At 39.0% G+C, this 27,692-nt stretch overlaps 1 protein-coding gene across 1 annotated transcript; it reads left to right on the top strand.

Annotated features, from left to right (window-relative positions):
• Positions 1-5: 5 nt before the first annotated feature.
• Positions 6-22,879, top strand: EDNRB (endothelin receptor type B). The gene is made up of 7 exons (XM_037154198.2): positions 6-714; positions 15,696-15,808; positions 15,944-16,148; positions 17,451-17,600; positions 17,980-18,113; positions 18,683-18,791; positions 20,308-22,879. The coding sequence occupies exons 1-7, from the start codon at positions 238-240 to the stop codon at positions 20,440-20,442; spliced, it is 1,323 nt and encodes a 440-aa protein (XP_037010093.2). The 5' UTR covers positions 6-237; the 3' UTR covers positions 20,443-22,879.
• The last annotated feature ends 4,813 nt before the right edge of the window (positions 22,880-27,692 follow it).

The raw sequence follows: 27,692 nt of genomic DNA, 5'->3' as shown, positions 1-27,692 counted from the left end.
GCTGGCTCTGGAAGTTCAGCCGACGGACACGGGCGGGTCAGACCGGCCTGTTTACTGGTGCGCAAACTTGAGTTACTTTTGCGCGCGGATCGTAGCAGCGCCGCCGCGTTCCGACCTAGCGGTTTGCAGGGGCGTGGCTAAGGTAGCTGACCTAGTGTCCTGTCTTCCTTCCGCTGCTGGTTTCCAGAGCGAAAGCTTCGGAGCGGCCACTGGACGCTCACTGGAGCAGGCAGCAGCATGCAGCCGCTGCCAAGCCTCTGCGGAGGCGCCCTAGTGGCCCTGATCTTTGCATGCTGCGTGGCGGAGGTCCAAGGAGAAGAGACGGGATTACCGATGGCTGGGGCCACCCCGCTACTTCTGGGGACCAGAGAGATAACGACGCCCCCGTCTAAGCTCTCCTGGCCGACGAGGTCCAACACCAGCGTGCCCTGGTCGTCAGTACCTCCGCAGATGCCTAAAGCAAGGAAGCCGGCTGGAGCCCCGCCTCACACTCCCCGGTGCGAGGGATCCATTGAGATCAAAGAGACTTTCAAGTACATCAACACCGTGGTGTCTTGCCTAGTGTTTGTGCTGGGCATCATCGGAAACTCCACACTGCTGAGAATCATTTACAAGAACAAGTGCATGAGGAACGGCCCCAATATTTTGATAGCCAGCCTGGCTCTGGGAGACCTGCTGCACATCATCATTGACATCCCTATCAATGTCTACAAGGTAAAGGACGCCTGCAACTGTCGCAGGAGGGGAAGGTGAATGGTTAGGGAGCAGGAAATGGGAAGGCCTTTGGAGGGAGCTTTCTCGAGAAAGTCAGTTATCACTGGAACCAAATTTCCTTCTGGTCTTCAATTGCCCCTGCTAAGTATAGAACAATTGTAGTCCCCAGACTAGCAGCATCAGCATTACTTGGGAACCTGTTAGAAATGACACTTTATGGCCCCACCTCAGACCTGCTCTGGGGTGGGACACCATATATATTTGTTTATTTTAAAAGCCCTCCATGTGATTATGATAGATTGTGAAATGTGAGAACCACTGGTCCTGAAGAATCTTGTCCTCAAGTCCAGCTCACTGGATGCCTTCTCTCTGCTCAGAGTGTGGTCCAAAAGCAGGACTGATTTCACCTGAGCTTGTTAGAATTGCTTACTAAATCAAATCTGCCTCTTAAGATACCTGAGTGACTTAAGCAAACTAATCTTGAGAAGCATTTCCTTGGAGGACCCTTTGGGTAGAGGAGTTGAAATCTGTTTTTAGGAAACAAGTGGCCCAGAAGAAATAGACCTAGGCTGGTAAGTAGGACACAGTTCCCCTGCTGTGAATGACTATATCTTTCCTACCTTTTATTGGAGGCCTACAGTGAGCCAAGCACTGTACATTTACTCCTTCTTAATATTACTGCAAGTTAATGTTACTGCACTTTACAGATGATTAGTGGGATAATCACGGTCTCGCAATGTGTAAGAGTTGGAGGCAGGAATCAGGCGAATCTGTCTGGTTCTGACGTGCTGGCTGTGCCCCACAGATTACTTCATGGACCAGACCAAGAGCACTCAGTGTAAAGGTCTGCAAAGAGTGATTTCAGTAGCTCACGTTATTATGTGAGTACCGCAGGCATCGGAGAAATCAGGCATGGAGAGCAAGGCCAGGACACAAACCCCCATACTACTACCGGACTCCATACAGCTTTGGAAGTCTGACACCCCTGTGTCTCTGGGCTTCAGTGTGCTCAACCCTACACCAGGCTGCTTGTGCCCACTTACTGAGGTTTTGTGGTGGTAAGGAAAACTAGCCTAAATGAAAGAGGTGGAAAATTTGAAAGAACTGAGCAAATATATAAAACTGCTTCCCCACAATGATCAGCAGTAGAAAGTGGTGCATAAAAACAGAACCAAAGTATAAGGGGATAGAAATGTGTTTTGCAGATTTATCTAAAGCTAGTCCAGGACTCAGTACAGGAGAAAAAAATGGGATGTAGTGTTGGGAAAGATTTGTAAGGGATGCTTTGATCTCGTGGCAGAAGAAATCATCACAAGGTATGATTTTAAGTTGCCCTTCCTGAATCTGAAAATCCTAATCCAAATAGCCATGTTTTAAGGCAATTCTAGAGACTCCTGAGGTATGGAGATGGGATTTCAATTACTATCTAGGCTATAGAAGGAAATACTTCTAGAAATAGGGGACAAATAGAAAACAATTTAAAATTCTGTGTGACAACTGGTGCTTTATAAACTCAAAGTTTTCTGGAAGAAGCACAGGCTGAATCGAGCCCCTTAAATACAGCCACAGTTCCATTTGGGATAGAAGTGACCCATGTATTTCTTAAGGAGTTCCATAAACCAAGTTTTACCACTTCAGTTTGGCAGAGGAATTTCAATTCAATTCATCAAAACTGACTTCAGAAACATCAGAGTACCAGGTTTTGTGAGAAATTTTAAAATATGTGAAATAACATCACTCTTAAAAGGGAGATTACATCTAGTTTTGCTCAACTAGCATAGAATTTTGTAATACTTTCATTTTGGGAGGTCCCAGTACATCCCTCATGTCCAGCCCGGTTAGAAACCTTCCTAAATCAGCCAGCAGCTGAAGGTCTGAATGGAGTTGAGGTTGAGACACGTCAGGGTGCTGCTTTCAGGCAAGATGTAATCAGCTCTTCCGGGTCCACACTCTATTCTTCCTCTCATCACATTATTACACTCAATAAGCCAAAGAATATTCCACTTCCAAGGGAGCACACAGATTACTTTCATTTCAAATTCCTTTTAGATTTCTGTAGAGAGTTACATCCTTTTTGCCAGAAGCCATTTACCGTAGTCTAATCCTGTTTAGGGTTACGGTAGTCTAATCCTAAACAGTTAATCCTGCTTTTACCTCTGAGATAAGCAAGCTAATGAGTCTTTACAACTGGCCATCTAGCCTTCTATATTGGTCATAAAGAAATCCATCAGAAAGAACTAGGTCTCATCACTACACTTGCCATCATTGAATCCTACTTGGTAGCCTATGGTTGACAGTATGTATACATAGGTGTCATTTGAGATCTAAAATAACAATAACAGCTACAACCTATTATGCACTAGGTACTTGGTTTATTTCATTGAATCACTGCAACAAAACTTGTGTGGTCCCCCTCCATTTCATGGAGAAAACACCTGTTGGAGAGGTGAAGTACCTTACCCAGTCACACCACCAGGAAGTGAAGAAACGAGACTTGAACCCAAGCCATCTAGCCCTAGAACCTGTGGTCCTCTCCTTCCCCCTGCCGTGAGTGAGCTCAGACCCAGCACGTCTTTCTCCAGCCTGGAGTATTATTATGGCTGCATCGGAGAGTGTGGGTGGAATTGTGACATACTGCCACACAGGGAGATACTTGGCAAGCACTTTCTGTTTTAATTTGAATCATGCTAGGACTTCTGTCTCCTGAAATCCCCTTCCAATGGTCTGGAATATGTATCCTGAAATTCCCCTCAGATAGTCTGGAGTTTATAATATTGATAATAGCCATTTACCAAAGGCTTTATTTCCCAAAACACCTAATCTAGGACTTGTTAAAAAAGCTATTTAATGTGCTAAGTGATTGTGAATTCATATAAGTAAGTTTTTGAAAATGGATTTAGAATTTCAGAGTAGTCAGGTATTATATGTCACAGAAAGTAATTTAAATAACTTATGAATACCATTTAAATTTATTCTAAAGTGGAGACTTGAATTCCTACACTAATGATTTCTAATTTTTTGTGTGGGACACTACAACTGTCTTTGAGGATCCAGTTAACTATTTATATTATATGTAACTAATATACTATATGTAATGCACATGTACATTATAATTAATATGTAATATAATATACATACATATGCATCCACTCAAAGTTTCTGGGGGTTCAGAGAATCTTAGCCAATTTGTTGGCACATCCAGGAGCCGAGAAATGTCAAAGTGAATCTATTCCATTAATCTGGAGCTCAGTAAACCTAGAGTTCAATGAAGTAGGCAACCACAAAGTGTCATAAACCTTGCTGGAAGCCATAGTCCTTGATACTGCTGCAGAACCAAACAGGACATCACAGGGGTGTGCTGATGTGAGGGGCTGATGGGCCTTAGGAAATGCATCTGCTCTGCATCCACTCACCCAAGGAACTGGGACTCTGGAAGCTTGTGGGTAGAGGGAGGCGGTCCTCTCACCAGGTCGCCTGTGTCGGGGGGAAATCCTGCATTGAAGGCCAGAGAGGTCCTGTAGGACACTCGGCACAAATATTCATGTGAACATTCCCCAAATAAAAGCCTCATCTATCCTTCCCAGCAGCACACACCAGGGTTATCACATGCCATATTGCATAAGACTGCCCAGAGGAAAAATGAAAAACACAGTCATCCAAAGAGAATGTCATATATATTCTATATAGACAACAGATGTATATAATAGTACATATAATATTACACTTCTATATTATATATATTTTATATACAGATACGTAATTATACATATAATTATATGTAGATATATAATATAACACACACACACATATATATATAATACATACACAAGTAGATAGGTAAAGGTCATTTGGTATAGTGCCTGGCAAATAGTAAATAAGTTGGATGGAGGGCATGTGTATGAATAAGAATGGAAATTTGTTTAGGTTTTTCTTTCAGCTTTTACCCTTATAGACATGACTATAAGTACATCCTTGTACATATGGCTTTACACACCTGAGTGACTCTATCTGAAGAGTAAATTCTAGAACTAGAATGACCATCCCAGTAATAAAGAGCATGTGCACTTGTAATTCTGGTAGATATTGTCATATTGTGCTTCAGCGTTGTTACATGCCTAGTCTGAATCACTATTTGATATAACATCTCCATAGAGATACACGTGTACTGATGTCTATCTCAAATTTACATATGCCAATATTTACGTGGTCTGTATATGTGCCTGACCCGACAGCCAGGTACATACACAGTCTTTAATGTGAGGACACATCTCTCCTTATTCCCCAGCTACTTATATGTGTGCTTCCTGTGCAGACTAAAATGAATGGGTAATCTAGACGTTTGCCTGTTGCCTGTGAGAGCCTCTCTGAGTCCCGAGTTAGAAGCAACATCAAAGCTGCGTGGGAAGCAGAAGAGCTGGGTGCACTTGAGATGCTGTGAAAGTTTCCGTATCATTAGTTGGTGGGTCAGCTGCTTCGCCTTGGTTTGGTATAGTGGTGATTAATATTCATTACACACTGATTGCAGGTTAAAATTAAAATTTCTCTAACTTCATTTAACTTCTCTGGAAGTTACAATTTCTTAAGCAAATAATGCATTTGTAAGTTATTTGTGGATTTTATTCAACAGTTTCTCTGTGCTATAGTTACATGGCTGAGTTAATAGAGTTAATTTTCAAATATAGTTTTCTTCATGTTTAAGCAAATTGCTTTTGAAAACAAATATGCTTGTAAGCTGATAAGGTAAATATTGCTATGGACATTAGTTTGATAAGGATCTGAGTGTACTCAGTTGTTCAATGGCGATGGAGAGTTTATTGAAAATTAAGCTGGTGGTCAGATGGCTTTGCTGTTAAGACTCTGTAGGCTAGTACGAGAGGCAGGAGGCTGCCTTCATAGCTCCGAGAGGCAAAACTGCTGATCTTTAACGTTTAACTACTTACGGAAGGGCTACGTCTATCATCAACATGCTGGCAGGTCAAAATGTGGAATTGCTTCACTGAGCCCACAAATGAGTGTGGAGTCGAGTGACCTTGGCAGGTAATCAGATATTTTCTCTTTGTGACACAGTCAAAACTCTCAGAACAAAGTTACCTTTCTCACTATTTGATCTTGGGCTGCCTGTAGTACCTAACACATTTGTGTATAATTCACTAGTTTCATAAGTTAGAGGTAAAAGTTAATGAAAACACTATCAAACTGAACTTTTGAAGTTATAATTTTCCCATCAGTAAACAGAAGCAATGGTATCATTGGGTAGGAGAGTCTAATTTCTTCTAGGATAATAATACCGTTTCCATGGCTAGTTAAGTAAAGGAGATATTTTACTAATATTTTATTAATATTTTGTGATGTTTAGCAGCAGAATAGTTCTGAACCTAAAATAGAAACTAAATACCTTTTCAAAAAGATTTTATTTATTTATTTTTAAAGAGAGGGGAGGGGAGGGAGAAAGAGGAGGAGAGAAGTATCAATGTGCGAAACATTGACAGTTGCCTCTTATACACACTCCAGCTGGTGATGGAACCATCACCCAGGCCTGCGCCCTGACCGGGAATCGAACTGGTGACCCTTCACTTTGCAGGATGACACCCAACCAACTGAGCCACACTGAACAGGGTGGAACATAAGATATCTTTGAGATTCACTTATTTAAAGCAAAAAAAAAATTAATCAGAAAAAATTAAGCACATTTAAAGTACTATCTTTTGAAAAGTACTAATAAAGAGGAAGACTGTTACTTTGAATGACATCAACTCTAGTAATTCAAAGAAAACTGTCCTGCCGACCTCATGTGGTACCTGCAACAGGCAACAGCAGTACACATGCGCTAACAAACGGTATTATACACAAGGCGTGGGATTTCTCTAATTTAAATTTTTATAACTGTCCAGATGAAAAAAGAAGGTGGGAAGCGTGTCCCCCTTTCTGTATCAGGATAGTGGTCATAAGTGAATAACAAGACAATAGCAGAATTCATATAACCCAGAAACTCGAGACTTCCTTTTTCCAACTTACGGCTTCACACGTGGATTCCCATGACAAATCGGTCGGCAAAGACTTGGCCTCAGGCACTGCAAGTCTCCTTAGGTTAACTCTGGGGTATGCCTTGTGTTTGTCTTTGATCTACAGCTCGGTCACTTCATAAATCTAAGCCTCTTAAAATGTTAAGGAAATGTTTCTTTCAATATGGTAAGCCTTACATATCAAAGGCTTCACATTTTTCCTTTGTTCACTTTAAATGAGTCGTTCAAGACCGAAGAGATCTCCATGGCTGTGCGAGAGGATGAAATAGCCAAGGCCCTGTTGTGTCAGGGCCAAGACCCCATGTTCTTCACCTCACAAAGAAAACCATATAAGGTTATCTCTGTGTGGCTAACATGCTATAGTCAACTGTTTTTGAAGAGTCATGCCAAATGCTAATAAGTGATTAAGTGCTTTAAAGGGTGTTGACAGATAAAGCCTGAGCTGAAATAAGATTCAAGATGTAATTTATGATGTGAAACATTTTCCTTCTGTACTTGACCAAGTTAAAAAGAGGTTGGTTATGTTTGGAAGATAACTGAGTGTGGCGTATGGGTATACCTTTGCCAACAACTTCTCTAATTTTAGACTTCTTTTCTTTTCAATGCTTTTATTTTAGAGATTTCTTCTTCCTCTTTCCCTATAGATCCTCTGGTGAAAAAAGGAAAGAAACAAGAAAATGGGCAAAAAGTGATGGTAGAAGAGAGAGAGAAAGAGGATCGTTCTTGAGTCGGAAATGTATTAACCAAGTTGACTGAAGCATTACTCAAGCCATTCTCTGTCCCTGAGACTCGCAGCTGCACTCCTGCCTCCTGTCTGTGGCACTCCTCTGCCTCTCTCCTCTTTAGCTCCATTGCAGTTTCCAGAAAGGAGGAAAACTTGCTCTGGATATTTACACTGTACCCTGTCTTCTTTCTCTTCACTCAGTGTTTTCAAATTGTCTTAAAGGGCTTTTGGATTCCTTAGCAAACTTTTCCTCTTCGTTGCTTACCAGTGCGTGTCCCATAAGGTACTCCCTGAATAGAATACAGTTTGAGCAAGACATAGAATTACTTAATAAGGTTTGTTGAATTCATTCAGTTTGAGTCTCCTTGTGAGCCAGGAGGACATGAGGTCATAATTCTTCAGTTTTTTTCAAGTATCATGGCGGTCTTCTCAGAAAAGCCAGTGCAAATAAGTGACTCTAATATTAAGCTTGGTTCATAAATAGCATTTCTTAATGCTCTTAGGTAAAACTTTTCAAAATATGTAATGTTAATATGTCAGTGAAAGTTCTTAAGCACAAATTGTGGATATATATTTTTTAATTCAGATAATTTATTAATTTACCTGTTACAGGCTTGGGAATAAATTTCGATGTAACACTGGCAGAAAAATACATTTCAAGTGAACTTAAATTTCTCCTATGACTGATTTACTTATCTTTTTTCTATCTCTTTTCTTCTTTTAGAGATTTTGTTTCCAGAAATGTAGTTCAGGTTCGTGGAGTCATTGTTCTATGTCAGCAAGTCATAAGGATCTTTCAAGAGCAGCAGAAGGCCCTCTGCTTTGTGGGTGCACCTGCAAGGGGTCCTCAGGCAGAGAGCCCCTGTCTTGCACAACGCAAAGGGCAGTGTTCACAGTCTGCTCCACTTAAGTGGCACTCCTGGGAGATAACCCAACATCATATCTGACCCACAATTTCTGAGCCACATGACCTAATCTTTAAGTGATTAAGTGCATTTTAATGGATGCAAGATGGAACTTGGAATTGATATTTGTCCCCTAGGGCACTGGTAAAATGATTGCCAAGAAAATATTTCCTATGCCCTTGACTAGCAGCTTCCCTTAGAATTCTCTCTGTATGTCTGACTACAAAAAGGAAGGGAGCTCTGATGAGAAAATCCTTGAATGAGCCTACACTATGTTATTAGAATGCTAGTTCCAATGCAGAGCAACTCTTATCTCCTTCAGGAAACAGAGATTTACAAACGGAAGAATTCACCCTTTTCTAAAGTTGTGAAATACAACTACTTCATTCGTTCCCTCTTTTGATTTTTACTGTAAAAATGTAATACCAGTCATTTGAAAGGACTTGGTCACAGTTCATCATGAGTTGGAACAGACAGCAACCTGGCAAATGAATCCTGGTTTGTCTTCATTAATACTGTTCCCATCCACCAAACTTACAACTAAAGCTCCTCACGGACCCAGTAGAAAGTGAGAAACAGTGGGTTCTACTTTATATCAGTCATTTCCTTGACAGGTTTGAGTAGGAAAGTGAGGGTGGAAGAGAACTTTTTGCTCTTGACCTTGTCTAGACTGCTTGGAAGGCAGAACTCTGACCATAGACTAGCCAGCCTTCACACCTCAAGGCTCTGGTGCTCTGCATCACCAAGACCTGCTCATCTGGAAGGGGGAGGATGTGGACTAGATAAGCCGAAACAATACATGCAAAGTTATCTCAGTTCTCGAAGGAACTTGTTCGAGATATGAGAACTGAAAAGCTCATGACCAATGTTTTGTAAGATTTCTATTTTCAGATCCAATTCATTTATTCATCAGGTCATTCATTCACTCGTATTATTCAACAAGCATTTAAATGAGTGGCCACTGTATGCCAGGCACCATACTAGACATTAAAGCTGTAGTAGAATATTCTTAAACAGATAAGCACTTAAAACTCAGTGTTTACTCTTATTTTAAAAGAAAAAGTAAAAGAAAATGGCATATATGGTTAATGAGGCAAATGAACATTTGTTAGCATAAAATGGTTAACTTTGGAATTTTCAGACTTTTAAGGGGCTTAATTCTTTGGGTGTGCATTACAGGGTGGTGTGCATTACAGGGTTTCCTCCATTTAATTCCTCAAGAATGTGATTTTTAATTAAAAGGAGACATGAAAAATGTAAATCCCCCCCACCTGGAGAGATTTCATAGGACTTGCTTAACAATACCCTGAAAGAAAAGATATTTATTTCCTGTTCATGCTATTTATCCTTTTAGAAATTTTAAAAACACTTTATAATCTAAAACTTATTTTATAATGTAATACAAAAATAATTTATTTGGTTCTGTTGTCTTCTTTTCCTTTCTTAAACAGTTGTTCCAACATAAAATTATGAAATCATGGCCACCCTTGAATAGAAACTTTATCATTATTATGGTCATGTCTCTTTTCAATTTGGTGATTATTTATTTATTTACTTATTTGTGTTTATTCATACAACAGAAATGTGCTAGGGAAGCAGTAGAAGCCTAGGACGAGGGGTCAGCACCAGCAAAGGCTGTCATTCTTCAAACGGACACCACACTGCCTGCTGGACCCAAAGTAACAGAAGCTCTCCCCTGGATGAGCCATTAGGATGTGAAAACCAGCACTAGTTATGGGAATATTCCCCAACCAGTTCACATTTGCTACATGATAAGTTATAGGTATTCAAACATAATTTTAAACAAGACCTAAAAAATTAATTCATGTGGCAGGGACCTAGAAACAATAGCAAGCCCTAGTATTCTTTCTTTGATTACAGAGATTTGTTGGATTACATGCTTGATTTGTCTTCAGAAGTCGGACCTTGCCCTGGAGATATCTAATTTAATGGGGTAAAGTCCAAAGGAAAAAATGAAACATAAAGAATGAAAATGTTATCACTGGGTTTAAAATTATAGTTGTTCCCTCTTGCAGTAAAGGAAATCAATGTCTTCCACAAAGAGGAGCACTATATTGTTTGACATCAAATTGTAAGTTATTTTTGTCACTAAATAGTGAAATGATTAATTTCTAGGAATTACAAAAACCCATAAGAACATTTTTAAATGAAATTTTAAAAAGGGCATCTTCATTGAGAGTGATTTTTTTTTAATTTCACAGTTTTTCCCTCACCCAGGGCTTTGTTTACCATTAAACAAGAGGTTGTTCTCCATGCATTTTATTTTATTTCGTTTTTTTAATTAATTAATTTATTTTTTAAATTATTTTTCAACTACAGTATTCTTTCTTTTACTCCCTTCGCAGCCCACCCCCCCCCCCGTGCTCCCCACCTCCCTCCCCTTTCCACCCCCCTTATGCTAGTTCCTGTAAATCCTTCCTTTTTTCCCCCTGAAATTCCCTCCCCTCTCCCCTCTGGTCGCTGTCCCCTTGTTCTCTTCTGATCCCTGCATTTTAAATAAGCTCCAAGCACTGCCTTGCTCAGACTTTCTTGCTGGAGGCCACTAAGGGAGAGATGAGCATCAGTGAAGGGGTGGTTTCTACCACGGCCATCAACCATGTCTCCATGTCTTCACAAAGCCATCTGATTGCAGGGGCAGAGATCATCGAAGTCGTCCCTCTCGCTACAAAATAAGAAACGTGTCAGTGGTCACGCAGTCCCCCAGCTTCTGTGGCCCCTAAGGACCAGCAGCGTTTGGGTCTCACCTGAAACCTGAAGTCCTGAAAGCTCAAAAAGTTTGCTGCTTCCTGTCCTGCAGTTCCCTTTGCAAGGATAGATTAGAACATTGCAATCTCTCAGTTGTGATTAGCTTTCTGGCTATCTCTGTGCAGAACGTGAAGAAAATTGTTATAGTTTTCAGTTTGTGTTTCCTCATCCTCTGTGATAACTTGGGTCAGAGGTTGAGCCGCAGGCCTCCCAGTGGTATGAAGAGCAACGATCCAGTTTCTAGACTGAGCCAAAAACAATAGAAACCACAAAACAGGGTCTGGACTCAGAACAGAGCTCATTTTCATCGGCCAGACTTCTTTCCCTTCAGTGGCCTGCACACTCATTCATCTTGATCCACCCGATGGCTATACTTCTGTGATACTGATATTTGCATATTTGGAAATAGTTTGAGACAATAAAATACTTGAAAATATCCAAATGTTTGGACTTTTAGTAGATAAAATAATGAGGTTGTTAGAAGAAAATTTTGACACATAGACCCGGTCATAAAAATACTCATATTGATTTTAATTCTAAACATTCTTTTTTTTTTTTCAAGATCAGCTTCTTAAAAATACTGCAGACTCCAGAATCAGAACATGGGGTTCAAATGTGGATCTATTAAGTGAGAGATCAAGGACAAATATATTAGTTGTCAAGTGATGAATAGCAAATTACCCCCAAATTGAGTGGCTCAAACAAACATTTAGCATCTCACACCACGTCCGTGTTCAAGAGTTCAGGAGCCGCTGGCTCGGGGTCTCTTGTGGAGTCAAGATATTGGCAGGGGTTGAAGTTATCTGAAGGTTTACCTAGGGCTGGAGGGTCTTTTTCACTCACACACCAGACAAATTAGTGCGCGCTGTTTTCAAGGGGCCACAGGTCCTTGCCATGTTGGCCTCTCTGAAGAATGCATGAGTGTCCTCCCGGCATGGCAGCCGGCCTCCCCCAGAGTGAGCAACCCAAGAGAGAGCAAGAAGGAAGCCTTAAAGCCTTTGATGAACTAGTCTCAAATGTTGCCCATCATCACTCTCACCACATTTTAAGCAAATCATAAGTTCAACCCACATTCAAGAAGTGGGAAATGAGACTGCATTTTGAAGGGAAAAGTTTTACTTTCTTTTCTTCCTTTTCCTTTTTACCCCTGATATATCTGAGAACAATCAGTATGATTAAACAGAATATTGTGTAGACGATTTATACCAAGCTGGGTCTGGCAGAGTCCTTGTAATTGGCTGAAACTTTTTTTTTAATGCTTCCAAGGGCAATTGACAGTTATTTGAAAGCATCTTGAATTTGTAGTGCTAGGGGAATCAAGAGTTAAAGATTTTAGCTGTAGTTCCAGGTAACAGGTTTAAATGATTAATGCATGTGGAAAGTGGTTATTCCAGGAACTGGAAGGCATGAATTACAGGACTCCAGGAGGTTGACCAGCAATTCAGTCTTTGTGCCCCAGGGGGTCTGCAAGCGTGGAGGTGGAGATGGTATCTGAGCCACTGTGTTCCAGGGAGGGACTGTCTGTCTGTCCCTGATTCAGATAAAGAATAATTGGTCAGCAGATAACGAAATACTAGGAAAACCTCCAGAGGACTGAAACTCTTATCTAATTAACCTTTTATCCAAACCCCTTACCTACCCCTTTCTTCTCCTTATAAAGGTTAGCTTGAGATGAGATGTTAAGATGGATTTTAGGGTACATAACCCACTGTTGAATCTGGCATGTGAGTAAAGTGCCCATAAAGATTCAATCCTTGTCTCTCCTTATTGGTTCTGGTAGTGACAGGCCACACAAATGCCACCATTTCCAGTTTCAGTAGCTGGTTCAGACCTGTGGTACTCTGAGTCTTCCCTATTTTAGTAGGGAAGACTTTTCACATGATAAACCTTTTTGAGTTTGCTGACTTGTCACACCCGACATCCAACCCATCAACAAGTCTCACTGGTTCTACCTTCAAAAAGTCTCTGGTTTCTAACCCACTCTCCTCAGCTCCAGGCCACCACAGGGTCCAGCTCAACCCCGAGCTCTCATCCAAGCTTCCTTTCTTGACCCCGCATAAATGTTACATTGATTTTTTTAGAGTGAATCACTGTCTTTTTTAAAATACAGCTAGAGTGCTTTTTAAAAAATAAATAAATAAGATAACTCTGTTTCCCTTCTTAAAAAAACTTGCAATGGATTTCCTCAAAAAAGAAAGAGAAAAAAAAAGAGAGAAATAAGAAAGAAAGAAAGAAAGAAAGAAAGAAAGAAAGAAAGAAAGAAAGAAAGAAAGAAAGAAAGAAAGAAAAGAAAAGAAAGAAAGAAAGAAGGAAAGAAGTCAAACATTTTTCTCTACAACTTCATTTTCTAGACACTTGGTCTGGATCACTCCACTACAGCCTCGGTGGACTTCTTCCTGCCCTTTCAGCTCACCCAGCTTATTTTGACCCCAGGGCCTTTGCACCAGCTCTTTTCTCTGTCCAGACTGTTCTTTGTGTGGCTTACTTTCTTATTTTAGTTGTGTTCTACTCAGATGTTGCCTCTTCAGAGAGACCTTGCTCAGAGGCCTATCAGAAAGCACTCAAAATTCCACCAAACTCCCTTAGTAGGATGACACTCCCTGTGTGACAACATATTAAATGTTTATGTGGTTTTTGTTTGCCTCCCTCACTATACTTAAGCGCCATGAGAACAGGGAGTTTAAGTTGTTCACTGATATGATGTGCACCCTGGACTCAGAACAGTGTCTGGTACATAATGGATACTCAATAAATGTTTATTGGGTGAATGAACAAATAAGCAGTTATGTGTTCATTGATTAATCCAGAAATCACAAGACAGAGGCTCTAGTCTGACCCACAGATATATTTTGTTAATATAATGTTATCTGATAATGTGTTTTAAACATAATTTAGTTGACAACTTTTATAAATTGTGGCAGTTCATATAAAATTTTTCATTTTTGGTTAAAAATCAAGAGATGTTTATATCTGGAGTCCTTTGGCAAAAATCATGTCATGTTTACTAGCAGCTGCTCCTTTTAGACAGCATTTTCCCCAGACCCCACCATTCCCTATTCTCTTCCTAATACCGATGACTTTCTTATGCCCGGCTCCCTTCACTTCTCTGTATTACCTGGCTGGCCCTTTCAGCCTTCAGGACCCTGGAATAAGCATATTTATGGAAAGTTTGCCAATATTTGTCCTACATATCAGTGTAATTTTTCACATATGACTTATAAAGGAAACTGGTCCCATGTTGGATTTCCAACTTATATTCATACTGAGACATACATTTCAACCTTTGTGGCTATTCTGGTTATAGAGCAATCATCCAGCTTGACAAACTCCACAAAGAATTTTCACAAATGAAAAAAAGGAAAGACTCAATTGTGTTTCAAAATAGTTTTCACTTTTGGAAGGTTATTTTTTAAAAACATTAAAAAAGACACATAGATTTCAAATATTTTTCTTTATTTTCAAAACCTCATGAATATTCGATCCAGATGTTTACCTAAAGTGATTCATTTACCAGTGTGGGGCACACCCAGTTGTCCTCAGAAAGAAAATAACTGAGCTTAACAATAAATGGTTATATAATGGAAAGTCAAATGAAGAGAAATGTGTATGTTATATCTATTACAAACATACACATATATGTATTATAGCAAGAACTATGTTTGCTCATTGTATAACCAGTGCCCACACATGTTGGGGGCTGGAATATATATTTAAGCCTCTGTTATGAGCCAGGTAGTATATCAGGCAGATGCAGAGCCCATATTCTGGCATATATTCCAGAAGTGCCAGACACAAAACCAACCAGTAAATATTATAATAAAAGCGATAGGAGTGAGTAAGCACCACAGACAAAAAGGAAGGTGGAGTAAGGTAAGGCCTGACTGGTCACCGTTCTTAGCGTGGTCAGGGTAGATTCTGTTGAAAAGATGAGATTTGAGCAAGATGGGAAGGAGACAAGGGAATTTTCCTACTGGCTCTGTGGGGAGAGAGACTTTCAGGATGGGGAATGGTCTAGAGTAAAGTCTGAAGGCTGGAGTGTGCCTAGTGTGTTCCAGAAGCAACGTGCATTTCAGCTGAGCTACTGTGCAGTCAAGTAAGTTGACTAAGGTAAAGAATTAGTTCTCCATAGGAGTACTCTTCCTGGCTAAGGAATGTGTATCACCTATTTTTGATGAAACTATACTTTGATTTGGCCGTGACCTGAGCACTGGAGACTCCATAACATAATAAGCAATGTTCTCTGCACTTCAGGTTCAGTTTTGTAAGGGGAGCTTCAGGGACTGGCCCCAGTAGTCCCCGTGGTAGAGATCCCACCCTAAGCTACTACAGATGTGTAACACACTCATGAACTGGCTGCATCGTCATTATTCCCAATATGTTCTCCTGTTTCATACATCGAACACTGGTGCTTTTCAAAGGAGTAGTCCAGGAGGAGAAGAGTAAGAACTGAAGTGTGTTATCTTACTCTGCATGTTAATTGCTCTCCACTAAGTGATACAGTTCAGAGGGTGCCCTGTGAAAATCTCCCTAACAGAACTTCACCTTCATGTCTCCTCCATGCAGCTCCTCGCCCAGGACTGGCCCTTTGGAGTTGAGATGTGTAAGCTGGTGCCTTTCATTCAGAAGGCCTCCGTGGGAATCACAGTGCTGAGTCTGTGTGCTCTAAGTATTGACAGGTGAGAGTGTGTGTTTAAATCAGATATATCCCGAACACTTTACTAGTGATTGTTACGTTACTTAGAAAATAAACTATGTGATTCAACAAAACCAGGCCCTGCCAGCTTGACAAAGAATTCTATTTCGCTCTGCAGATATCGAGCCGTGGCCTCATGGAGTCGGATTAAAGGAATCGGGGTTCCAAAATGGACAGCAGTAGAAATTGTTTTAATTTGGGTGGTCTCTGTGGTCCTGGCCATCCCTGAGGCCGTGGCTTTTGATATGATCACCATTGATTACAAGGGAAATAATCTGAGGATCTGCTTGCTTCATCCCATTCAGAAAACTGCCTTCATGCAGGTAAATTTTACTTTTTCCCCCCTCCCTGTTCCTCCCTTACAAATATTTAGCTATTTCTCTTCTGATGTCCCCTTCTTGGAGCCTGTTGATTTATGACTGTTTTTGGCATAAATTAAGAGTGTAGATCCCTGGTCTGCAGGGTCAACAGTGACTAATGACCTAAACTGCCATAAGCTGGGCCCCTGCTTCTCCGAGAATGCTCAGGCACTCAGGGATACAGATAAGCCAGGTTCACACGAGAGAACGAGTCTGAATTTACAGCTTTTCTCCTCAAATCCTCACAAGGACCGACAGCTACTTTATTTTTACATAAGACAACACAGCAGAGGGAGTAGCTAGTTCAGTGATTTATCAACTCGAAGTCACCCAGGTGTGGATGGATTCTGAAAGGGAAGGTTGTCCTCTCTCTAAAGAGAAAGCTTCCATCGCAACGCAGCTTTCACCTTGATAATTTATTCAAGGACATTTAATTCAGCGATAGGAAAAGAAGAGCAATGCTGGTCATCAGAAGATAGATCCCAAGTGCAAAAAGCTCTTTCCAACACAATGGATGACGAGAAGTTAATGCAAAGGGGCTCACCTTAGGGTCACCAATGATTATTTCCCATTCCACGCATGAGAAAGCTATAAAACTTCATGCAGGACATGTATGATGGTAATCAAAAAAACAAAGAGGGACATTAATATGAAGTTGAGAAGAAACTTGATTTTTCTCCTTTCTTATCAACTCCCACTCAGATATATAGACAGCAACAATTTAAAAACAAACACAGAAAAGGTATAAGAGAAAAGGCACATGTCTTAAGCAACTTTGATTTTTTAATTGGTAGGTTAGATTTATACATTACTGAGCTAACATACTGAGATTAACATAGACCTTTTTGGTATCTGTTTTTTCCATGAAATAATTGTGTTAAAGGGTGAAAATTTCCCTTAAACACTATGATGTCTTTACATAATATATTTCATAAAAAGAATAGCTTAAAGATACCTAGTTTATATGAAGATAAAAATATCTGAATTGCCAAATATTTTAAATTTTGTCTAACTGATTAAATTTTAAGGCATATTTATAGCACATTGCTTTTGAGAGTTGAAATGCCTTTTAGGAAAAGTTTGTATTATTTAATATAAGTATTTCATTATTTGTTCAGTAGAGATGATCTGAAAGATTCTACATAGTGTTTATAAAATGGATCTACGTTAGAATATAATTATTCCATGATGAATTGTTATGAACATTTGTCATGTAAGAGTTTCTGACAGAAGACTATTAATCACAAAGTTCTCTCTTCCCCATAGTTTTATAAGACAGCTAAAGATTGGTGGCTCTTCAGCTTCTATTTCTGCTTGCCATTGGCCATCACTGCATTTTTTTATACCCTGATGACCTGTGAAATGTTGAGAAAGAAGAGTGGAATGCAAATTGCTTTAAACGATCACCTAAAGCAGGTAAGAAAGTAGAAATATTTGCTAACTCATGATTACAATTATGATTATGAACAACAAAGGCATTGTGATGGTAAATTATAGTTGTTTTAAACCAGAACATATCTCCTTTTTTCTTGCTCTGGTATTTTTTACATTATGTATCTAGACATATTCTATATCATCTAAGGAATCTAGAAAGAGCCATTACTTTTTAAAGGTGAATCTCTAGTCATTTTAGTTTTAATTCACACTAACCATTCAATGTAAAGCTCAGTGTCCTGAATTTTCACAAATCACCACTGACTTTCTGTAAACAATATTGACTATTCTGTGTGGGAAAGGACAACACCGTGATTGTGATGAACCATCCTTCTTGGGTCTGACTGTGGTCTGCTTTCAGAGACGGGAAGTGGCCAAGACAGTCTTCTGCCTGGTCCTGGTCTTCGCCCTCTGTTGGCTTCCCCTTCACCTCAGCAGGATTTTGAAGCTCACTCTTTATGACCAGACTGATCCCAAAAGATGTGAACTCTTGAGGTAAGAAAAGTAAAGTAGAGATAGTTTTGTAAATAAATGTCATGCAGCAGTTTTCCATTGATTCCTTTCATAGGCAGAAGCAGGGAGTACCATTTTTCTGACCCTTAAGCAATTAAGGATCATAAGCAATTAAGATCCCCACTTTTTTTCCTCCACTCCTATTTCAAAGGAAGGAGTAGAGGGAACTTGGCAGGAACCTGGGAGTAAATAGCGAGCCAGAGTTGTCCAGATAAATGAGTGGCAAGCTTGAAAAATCAGGTCTGATTCTTCTTTGCACATGGTAAACCTTTTCTTTTTTTTTTTCCAGCCAGACACAGCACTTTTAAATAAAATTTTGTTTTAAAGAAGAGAATTGGGCATGGTGTTAGGGGAGAGTGCGTGGCATGGCAGGGAGAGAGAGGAGAGAGAGAGAGAGAGAGAAAGAACATTACCAGCAAAGACCATTAATAAAGTCAAAACCATTGTATATGGGTAATTTTTTTTTCTTCACAAAAACACCAGGGTCTGTAAAGAATACATGCTCAGAACAGCATATTTTTCACAGACATGTCTTGGTTTATATTTTGCAGCTTTTTGTTGGTATTGGACTATATTGGCATCAACATGGCGTCCCTGAATTCCTGCATTAACCCAATAGCTCTGTATTTGGTGAGCAAAAGATTCAAAAATTGCTTTAAGGTAAGTGAGTATTTCAAACTAAAAAGGTCTTCTTAACTGGCATCCAATATGTCCCTTCCAAACTATTAATATTTCTATCTGTCCAGAGAGCTCTAGTAAATTTACAGTTTTCCCTTGCATTACACCATGGATGACTTTTATAAAATATGACTTTTGTTTGCAAATCACTGTAATTGATTTCTGTCTATAAATCTTAGTCAACCAATCTTTACTGCCTCAACCTCTCAGTTATAAAATTAATAGCTTTTACTTTTAGAATTGCTTATACAATTAATAAAATTTACAAGCACTGATGTCTGATAGACATCAGATGATGAATAAGAGCTAAACATAAATTAAATACACTGACACTGTTTTGGGTAGATTTTGGACTATGCAGCGCAATTTGGATTATAACCACATTGATCTCTTTTTCACATGGACATGAGAATGGCAAGTCAAACAAACAAATTTAATTCAGGTCTCATCTCCTCTTGTCCCGTTTCTTAGCAGAGATGTGCTTTTCAGTGTGGAATGTGTCTAGTTATTCCTCATTCATCTGCCTGCATTGTAACATTCTTACATCCATCCACTTGTTCCTTCAGTGAGCCAATGTACAAAAATATATTTCCTCCCCTTCTCTGGGAATGATCCATTTGTTCTTGGTAGTTCGTTATTGGAAAGCCAAGAACTTAGCTTCCCTGTAAACTCTAATGCAGTCTATAAACTTCCTTGCCCACTCATAGACTCATAGATTTTACAGCTAGAAGAGAAAGTTCACCTAGATCAACACCCTTATTTTACAGAACATAAAACAGTGGGCCTCCCATTTTCTTATACATATAGATTCTCAGAAAACAAACAGAATGAAAGAAGTTTGAATTTTTAAAAATCCAAGAAAAAAACTGGATAAATAACATGGAAACACTGACATATTGCATAACCTAATTATGTAACAGTATTGAATGAGATTAGCATGTGGCTGAAAAAACTGGCAATGTAATATTAAATTCATTGATAGGGAAAGATGTCTATAACACTGTCAAGTGAGAGAAAGCAGGCTGGTAAGTAGTATATATACTATGGTTTTATTAAAATTAATTACACACACTTCCACACATGTGCTCATGTTTAGTCACCTGTATATGTATGTGGTGATAGTTCTACTTGTGTAGGAAATGTCTTGATTTACATATTTATAAAATGTTATGTTATAAATGTTACATATTTATAAAATTTCTCAAGGAGTCAAGGTCAAATATCAAGAATTAAGAGTGGCTTTCTCTTTTCATTTTAACTAAAAGTTGAGGAATTTTAATTATATATATTTTTTCTTCTGTGCTCTTCTTGTTAAAAAATCATAATCATGTGCTGCTTATGTGATTATATGGCTTTAAGGGGAAAAATAAGAGACCATAGACAGAAAGTGGCCCAAGAACTCCCAGTCATGCAAAGAAAGTGGGAAACCTAGAGAGCAGGAGGAGTTGTGACAGGAGAGCCAATGTAAATACGTAAGAAGTGCCTTTGTCTTCCACAGTCCTGCTTATGCTGCTGGTGCCAGTCATTTGAAGAGAAACAGTCTTTGGAGGAAAAGCAGTCGTGCTTGAAGTTCAAAGCTAACGAGCACGGATATGACAACTTCCGTTCCAGTAATAAATATAGCTCGTCTTGAAAGAAGGAATATTCACTTAATTCCATTTTCTTCCTTGTGGACAGAAGTCATTAAAGCAATGAGGCATTTGCCAAAAGAAAACAAACTGTGTGTTTGCACAAAACAATGTAAGAATTTAAGAGTGATCATTGAGTTACACGTGACGTTTTTGTAAGCTGTGTGCAGATGGAGAGGAAAAGCAGTGACAATTAAGAAAGCTTCCTTGAGAAGGCACTTAATTTTTGACAGTCAGCATTTGAATGTAGTGCTACATAACTTCCAGCATGTTCCTACATTACTTACATTTAAGTCAATCTCACTCAGAATTTCTATTAAAGAGGTTTATTTTTAAATTAATGTGAATCTGACATCAAGGGAAAATGGGTCACTGTAAAACAGGATTTTTAAATGAAGTTTAAATCACTTAGTTTAAAATGTTCTAAAATCCTATTAAAAACTCTTATGAATAGTGTCACCCCATTGGATACAAAATGTATAAGCAGTTTAGCTGGTGATTTTTTTTTTACATTAGAGACATTTAAATGATTAGAAGGGAATATCAGAGAGAGGGATCAAACTTTTCTGAAAACCACTTCATTTTCTACATTCAGGAAATACCCCATGCTTTGTGGCAGAAAGAGAGAGAAAGCTCAGAATGCTGTGCTAAAAGACTACTTTGAAATCTCCCATTTAAATACTCTGCAAAGAAAATGCTACCTATAATGTTTTTCAGGAATATTAAAACATTCTTCCTTTAGTATCACTATTGCAGTTTAAACACTACTTGTCGGTTTTCTCATCTGTAAATACCCTGCCACGCCAGCACAGCATGTAGGTGATTAAACTGAGGGCAGGTCCCAGGGCTCCTACCCTTGCAGAGGGGGATGCTGGTAGCCCCACCACCGACAGAATGTGAGTTGCCTGGAGCAACGTCCACATGGCAGAGGAAAGGGCAGCGTCCGCTCCCACCCATGCTGTCGTTAAAATGCTCCTTGGCCTATGTGTAATAGGATAGTTAAAATACTGTTTTTTAAGATCACACTAATTAGGCAATTTAACAGCTACCCGTAAAGCTTATTACTAATTTTTATATTATTTTTGTAAGTAACTAATAGAAATAAGTTCTCAACATGGTGCTTTTCTGTCACAGGCAAAATGTTTCTTTGAGATGGTAAGAACCTCTTACTTTGTGCATTCTTGCCTAATTCTTTCATCTCCCTAGCAAAGTGCCTTAAGTTAATAGGACAAGATGTGTGTGAAAGTGCAAGAGAAAAAGGAAGAGGGAGGAAATGAGGTGGGGGGGTAGCAGGAAACTCACGGGGACAGATTCCCATTCTTAGCCTGACACTCGTCATTGCCCCGTCACATGGATGCAAAAGTTCCTGGTGCTGTTCCAGCAAACACAGCACAGGGTTCCCAGAGTGACTTCAGGGACAAATTGGGCCCAAGAGCTTTCACTCACTCTTAAAATATAACAGAGTTTCTCCTTCTTTTTCTTTTGCTAACCCAGGGCCACATGCTGGAAATAAGCTAGCAATGTTGTTTTCTACCAGCATGTAATAGACGATTCAGTAAACCAAAATCCAACAGTGTGGCCGAAATGAAAGGACAGTAATTAACTCACCTGTCACATGGATCTACTTGCCACTCCCCTCACAGCTTGTTTATCAATTTCTTCCCCATCACTGTTTCAATTGCCTGTCATCACAAGAGATATTTCAAACTTTGGATTGTAAGCAAAAATCAAAAAATATATATTAAACTAATATTTTTATAGTTTGTTAATATATTTGTATTTCTATTTAAATTTTAGCTCATTTTTTAAAATCATGTACTGGGTTTTGGTTTTCCCCCCTCATTTACATCCTTAATACTTTATCTTTCTCCTGGTCAGAATTGAGGTCTGCAGTCATCTTGCCAAATTTTGAGACTGTGCATAGAGTATACATATGCACTATTTATCATGAAATTGTGCTCAGAAGCTTTTCTAAAAATGTTTGGTTCAAACTTTTAGCATTCTGATAAAGGTTGATAATGAACGAATGTAATTTCCTGGCATAATTAAGATCAAGATAGGAAAAGGTACCACTGTTTAATGTTAAAACACATTTCCTAGTATTAAGAACTATATAATATAGCAACAGACAAAAATAGTGTTAACATGGACTTTAAAAGGTAAAATACTTATAAACAATCTTAGTTTGTTTTCTCCTTTATACATTGCTAACAGGGGTTCATGTTCAAACACCTTTCAGTACTGACAGCTTACATATGGCCAAAGGAATATAGTTTATAGTAAAACATATGTATGCTGTAGCTAACTTTATAAAATTGTAATGATCATGTAAAATAATTATATCTTTTGTTGTTCTGTGGTCACTTAAAGTGGCAACTTCTATAGTCATGGATTCCTTATTATGCAAACAAAGTCAATAAAATTTAAATTGTTAAAAAATAAGACCAGCGTGTTTTCATTGTGTGGGCAATAACTTATTAAATGCTGATTGAATAAGTGTTTTAAGGAAACACAAATATTATAAGTAGACAAAATATTTATGTTAAATATACTATTATCAAGAAAATATGAAAGTTTTTCAATTAAAATGCCAAATTTCTGGTCCCTATACTGCATTGTTGTTATATTTTATTTGTTGCAAAGAACCAGGTATACATACAGACATTCAGTTTTCTAAGACTGATTACCTGGCTGATAGTTTCCAATGGCCCTTCATGTCTGTCTTTCTCTGGTTGCCTGCTTTTGGGACATTTGATTGTTTAATCACTTTGTACTGTAGGTCAAAGGGTAAAGGTTGAAATGAGATTTTGAGTCTACTCATTTTATTTCACAAGCTCCTTTTGAGTCTTCGTTATGTCCAAGGTGTGATAAAATTAATAAAATGCAAGGTTCCTACTTGATAGGAGACAAATGATAACAAAAGTAGATACAAGACAAAAACGAAATGAAAACTAAGTGACTACATACTGACTGCTCTCGAGGTTCCTGTGTCAATATCTCTTAGCCCATAATCCCTTTCTTTACCTGCCCAAAATAATCAAGAATTAGTTGTTACCCTTTTCCCATGTAATTATGTTAAACTGAGTTCCAAAAGTTTCTGTGATTTATCCCTGACCTTTGTTGAACTTCAGCTGCCTACCTAAGTTACCTAGCTCGGCACTTGTTGATACAGGAGTTCTGAATTCTAGCAGTTATGTGAGAAGTACAGGTGAGGAAAACATAGGTAGTACTCTCTTTAAGTAATCACCAGAAAGAGCCCATGTTCATTTTAACAAGTAGTTGTCAAGTAACAATAAAAATAACAGTGCCCACGCAATTTATTATAGTCAAGTAGGCAGAAACTGTGGCAGCTCAAAGATTGGCGTGTCTAGAAATCCAAACCACACAGAGGCTGAGCTTGTGGAAAGCAATGATGCTGGACCCTTTGCTCTCATTCCTTAGTCAGCCTTAGAAGTGACAGCACTCAGTAATCAACAGATCAAAAATAAGTATGCCCAAACTGGAAAGTCCTGCTGGACAGCTGGACACTTCCAAGATTCAAGGCTTACTTGAGCCCAAGGGGTAATCTCATTGCATTAGAAAGACTTGTCTTTTAAATGGAAACACCACCCTGAGTCAAAAACAATATGACAGCCTTCGTTGTTCGGGCCACATGGGTGGCCTCAGACAAGTCAGCTAACATCTCACAGACTCAGTTTAATTACCTAAAAAATATCAGTATAAATATCCACAGCCCAATTTGCAGATCAAATCAATAAATTTTGAGTTGTCATACTGTATAACTTTAGTGTACTCTCTAAAATATAGGCATATAAAAATGCAGAAGTAATAGTCCCTGCCCTCCTAATAGGAGGGGTAGACAAATTAATAAATGCAACCAATCTGATCATGAGCAGAAGAGCAAAGGAAGGAGATCTCCAAGAAAATGAAAACAGAACTGAGAGACTGACTGTTACATTTTATCATATTTATAGGAGTTCATAGTGCCATGAACGTGTCTAAGGATAAATGAATGACAGTTACGTAGAAAGTAAGCAAACAAAAAGTAATTTAGGCAATACTTAATCTCTGCCCTTCTGATTTTTTCTTGTGGAGAAATGAGATAAACATGGCAACATTGATTGGATATAAGCAAATTTACCCTGCGAAAATAAACATGGATGATTATGTAACCAAAATAGTGATATAAATAGACAGGAAGAAAAAGAGAAGGAAAATATATGTGATGATTATAATGGAAGAAAGCTAAATCTTAACATTTTATGATAAAACCCTAACACCCACTTCGAAAAACAATTGGGAACGACCTAGAATGAGTATGACCAAAATGTCTACTTACAGAGAAACTGCTTATGTGACTAGGGTACAGACACCAAAATACTCACATAAGTGTTGTTCATTTCTGCCAAGCATGGAAAAACTTAAATTTCATCAGTAATCATTTAAATAGCTAAATTTTGTGGCACATTTATACAATGGAATGAATGCTTTACAACAGCTTTCTCAGCTTCAGCACCAGTGACACTTTGGGCCAGAACTGGTTTTGGGGGTTTTTTTTGCTGTTCTTTGAACATGCCCTAAACAATCCTGCCGAGGGCCGTTGTACCTATTCTCTCTGAAAGAATGTTCTTTCTCACTTCCTCAAGGCATCCACTCACATGTCAGTTTTTCCAGACTACTGTACATGATGTAGCAACCACCGCTGGCCTGGTATTTTTCTATCCTCCATCTTATTTGGGCTGCTATAACAAAATACCATATACTGATACCATATACTGATTTCTTACAATCAAGAGAAGTTTATTTCTTAGTTTTTGGAGCCTGGAAAGTCCAAGGTGAAGGTCAGCAGATTTGATGTCTTGCTGGAGTCGATTCCTGGTTCACAGATGACTATCTTCAACCCCTGCCCTCACATGACATAAGAGGCAGGTGAACTCTCTGGAGTCTCTTTGATAAGGGCATTAATCTCATGCATGAGGGCTTTACCCTCATGGCCTTTCAAAAGCCCCATCTTCAAATACCATCACATTGGAGATTAAGTTTCAACACATAAGCTTTAGAGGGACACAGTACTGGTTTGACTAAAAACCTAACAATGGATGCTTATTGTTCTAAATATTTTAAAGATCCTACTTTCTCAGGATTTGTATTATATCCTAGGAAATCTTTGATAGAATGAGAAATTACTGATACTGAGGCAGTCCAGCTTACCTCCTGTCTCAGAGCAGTTTCATGCTTATAAAAATTAACCCTGAGTTAGAGACTCAAAAAATGACAAGCATCATCAACGTTCCAGTGGGTGCATCTGCTATCTAGAAGGCTTTTGGATCGTTTAAAAGATGCCTCATCTTGCTTCCTTCTTCCAAAGAGCTAACTAAATGTTATGGTTACAGGGTAATGGTTGAGCAAGTAACATTTAGTGGCTCCAGATTTCTCTGGTAAATTCTTACACGCAAAAAATCAGCAGTGTGACGTACTTGAAGGAAGAGGAATGTGCTGTTTATTCTGCTTTCAAGTTTGCCAGCAGATAACATCACTGTCCTGTTGGGAAGGCTGGCTCTTGAGAGTCCTGCTGTTTCAAGACAGTAAACAGACAGCACGCAGGACCTGGGATGTCTATCAGAGCTTTGGCTCTTCTTCCACCCACCCTTCCTCCCAAGCACCACTGGTTGATTCAGAGCTGCTCTTTCCTACATTCAGACTAGCTGTCTGAAATTAGCATTGATTCGAGAAGGCATGGGTTCAGATTGGATATAAAACCTCTCAGATAGCAGAGGACCCAGGAGAAGTTAAGGAGTTAAGACCCATTCAAATGAGATTCCCACTTAACAGAGATTTATTTTCCCCGCCAGACTAAAGTTATTTGCATTGCCCTAAATGAGAATAATTTACATTGTCGTCGACCTCTGAAAATGCATTTAAGTCATCAAATAAAGAATCTGGGAGAAAACTATTTTGGAGATAACTGGAGAGATATAAAACAAAACCCCTGAATCCTAAATTATCTCTCATTCGTCTGCAAAGTGCTAGGACTTTTTGTGCAGGGTTATACAATGCTTTGCAGTATTATTGTCTTCAGAATTTCCTCGCATTAAGGCACCCTTGTCAGATAGAAAGGCTATAATAATTAGCACAGATGAGTTTATTGAATTTTCTTGTGACAGAGAGTGGGTCTTGAAAGAATGTGGGCAGGCCCAGCCTACTGATCCTAAAAACTTCTTTGAGGACAGTAACCATTAAAAGGCTTTATTTCTGTGTACAGTAATTCCTCATTTATCCATAGTTCTGTTTTCTGCCATTTCATTTATTCATGGTCAACTGCAAACCAAAATTTTTAAATGAAAAACTCTAGAAGTAAGCTGTTCCTATGTTTTAGATTGTACACTGTTCTGTGTAGTGTGATGAAATCTCGCGACATCCCACGCCTATTTCCCTGGGGGAGACGCTCCTTTCCATTCACTACGCAGTAGCTGCCTGAACTACCGGGTTGTTTTTCAAGGGGTGTCTGGCCAAGTAATCCTCATTTTACTCAGCACTGGCCCCAAAGCACAAGAGTAGCAGTGCTGAGGATTCGATTCGTGTATGCCAAGGAGAAGCCGGAAAGCGCTTCCTGAAAGTGAAAAGGCGAGTACTATACAGTGAGATATTTGAGAGAGAGGCAGAGGCCTCATTCATGTAACTGTTACTAAATATACTATTATACTTGTTCTACTTTATTAGTAGTAGTTGATGTTAATCTCTTATTGTGCCTAATTTATAAATTTAACTTTATCATAGGTATGTATGCATAAAACATGGTGTATATGGAGTTCCATACATCTGTGGTTTCACGCACCCACTTGATGTCTAAGAATGCACCCCCCCTGGAGAAGGGGGACTACTTTATGCTTGTCTGTTTGCACAGACACAAGAGATCCACTTTGACTTGGGCAGCTACCATCCCAAATCTGGATGAGCCCAGCCATGCCTAGGCAGGGACTGTGGGGAAGTCATGGAGAGTCAGTCTGCTTACATCAACTTTATTTCCACGCGAAATCCAAGGCGGTCCACAGCAAAGGATGTAAGTTAAGGAGCTGGTAACTTAGAAGTAAGAATATATCAAAAATCTTTAAACAAACAAACCAGCAAATCAGTTCCTATCTGTATCTTTTCTATGAGTGGGTATCATTGGTTACGAGCTGGAAAATATGTCAATATACTATTTTTCAGTATTGGAAAACACAAATTGTAAAATTTTCTTAGGGAAGAAAAAGTT

The sequence above is a fragment of the Artibeus jamaicensis genome, unplaced genomic scaffold (assembly GCF_021234435.1).
Source record: "Artibeus jamaicensis isolate MK-2021 breed Jamaican fruit bat unplaced genomic scaffold, CSHL_Jam_final contig_415, whole genome shotgun sequence".
Lineage (NCBI taxonomy): Eukaryota > Metazoa > Chordata > Mammalia > Chiroptera > Phyllostomidae > Artibeus > Artibeus jamaicensis.
Note: the sequence above shows the minus strand (reverse complement) of the source record. Positions and strands in the feature narration are given on the sequence as shown.

What these genes read in the sequence shown, in the direction of transcription:
- EDNRB (XM_037154198.2), top strand. Translation starts at nt 238, where the DNA reads ATGCAGCCGCTGCCAAGCCTCTGCGGAGGCGCCCTAGTGGCCCTGATC. An exon ending in AGAAAACTGCCTTCATGCAG is followed by an intron (nt 16,149 to 17,450) that starts GTAAATTTTACT and finishes TCTTCCCCATAG; the next exon opens with TTTTATAAGACAGCTAAAGA. An exon ending in TAAACGATCACCTAAAGCAG is followed by an intron (nt 17,601 to 17,979) that starts GTAAGAAAGTAG and finishes GTCTGCTTTCAG; the next exon opens with AGACGGGAAGTGGCCAAGAC.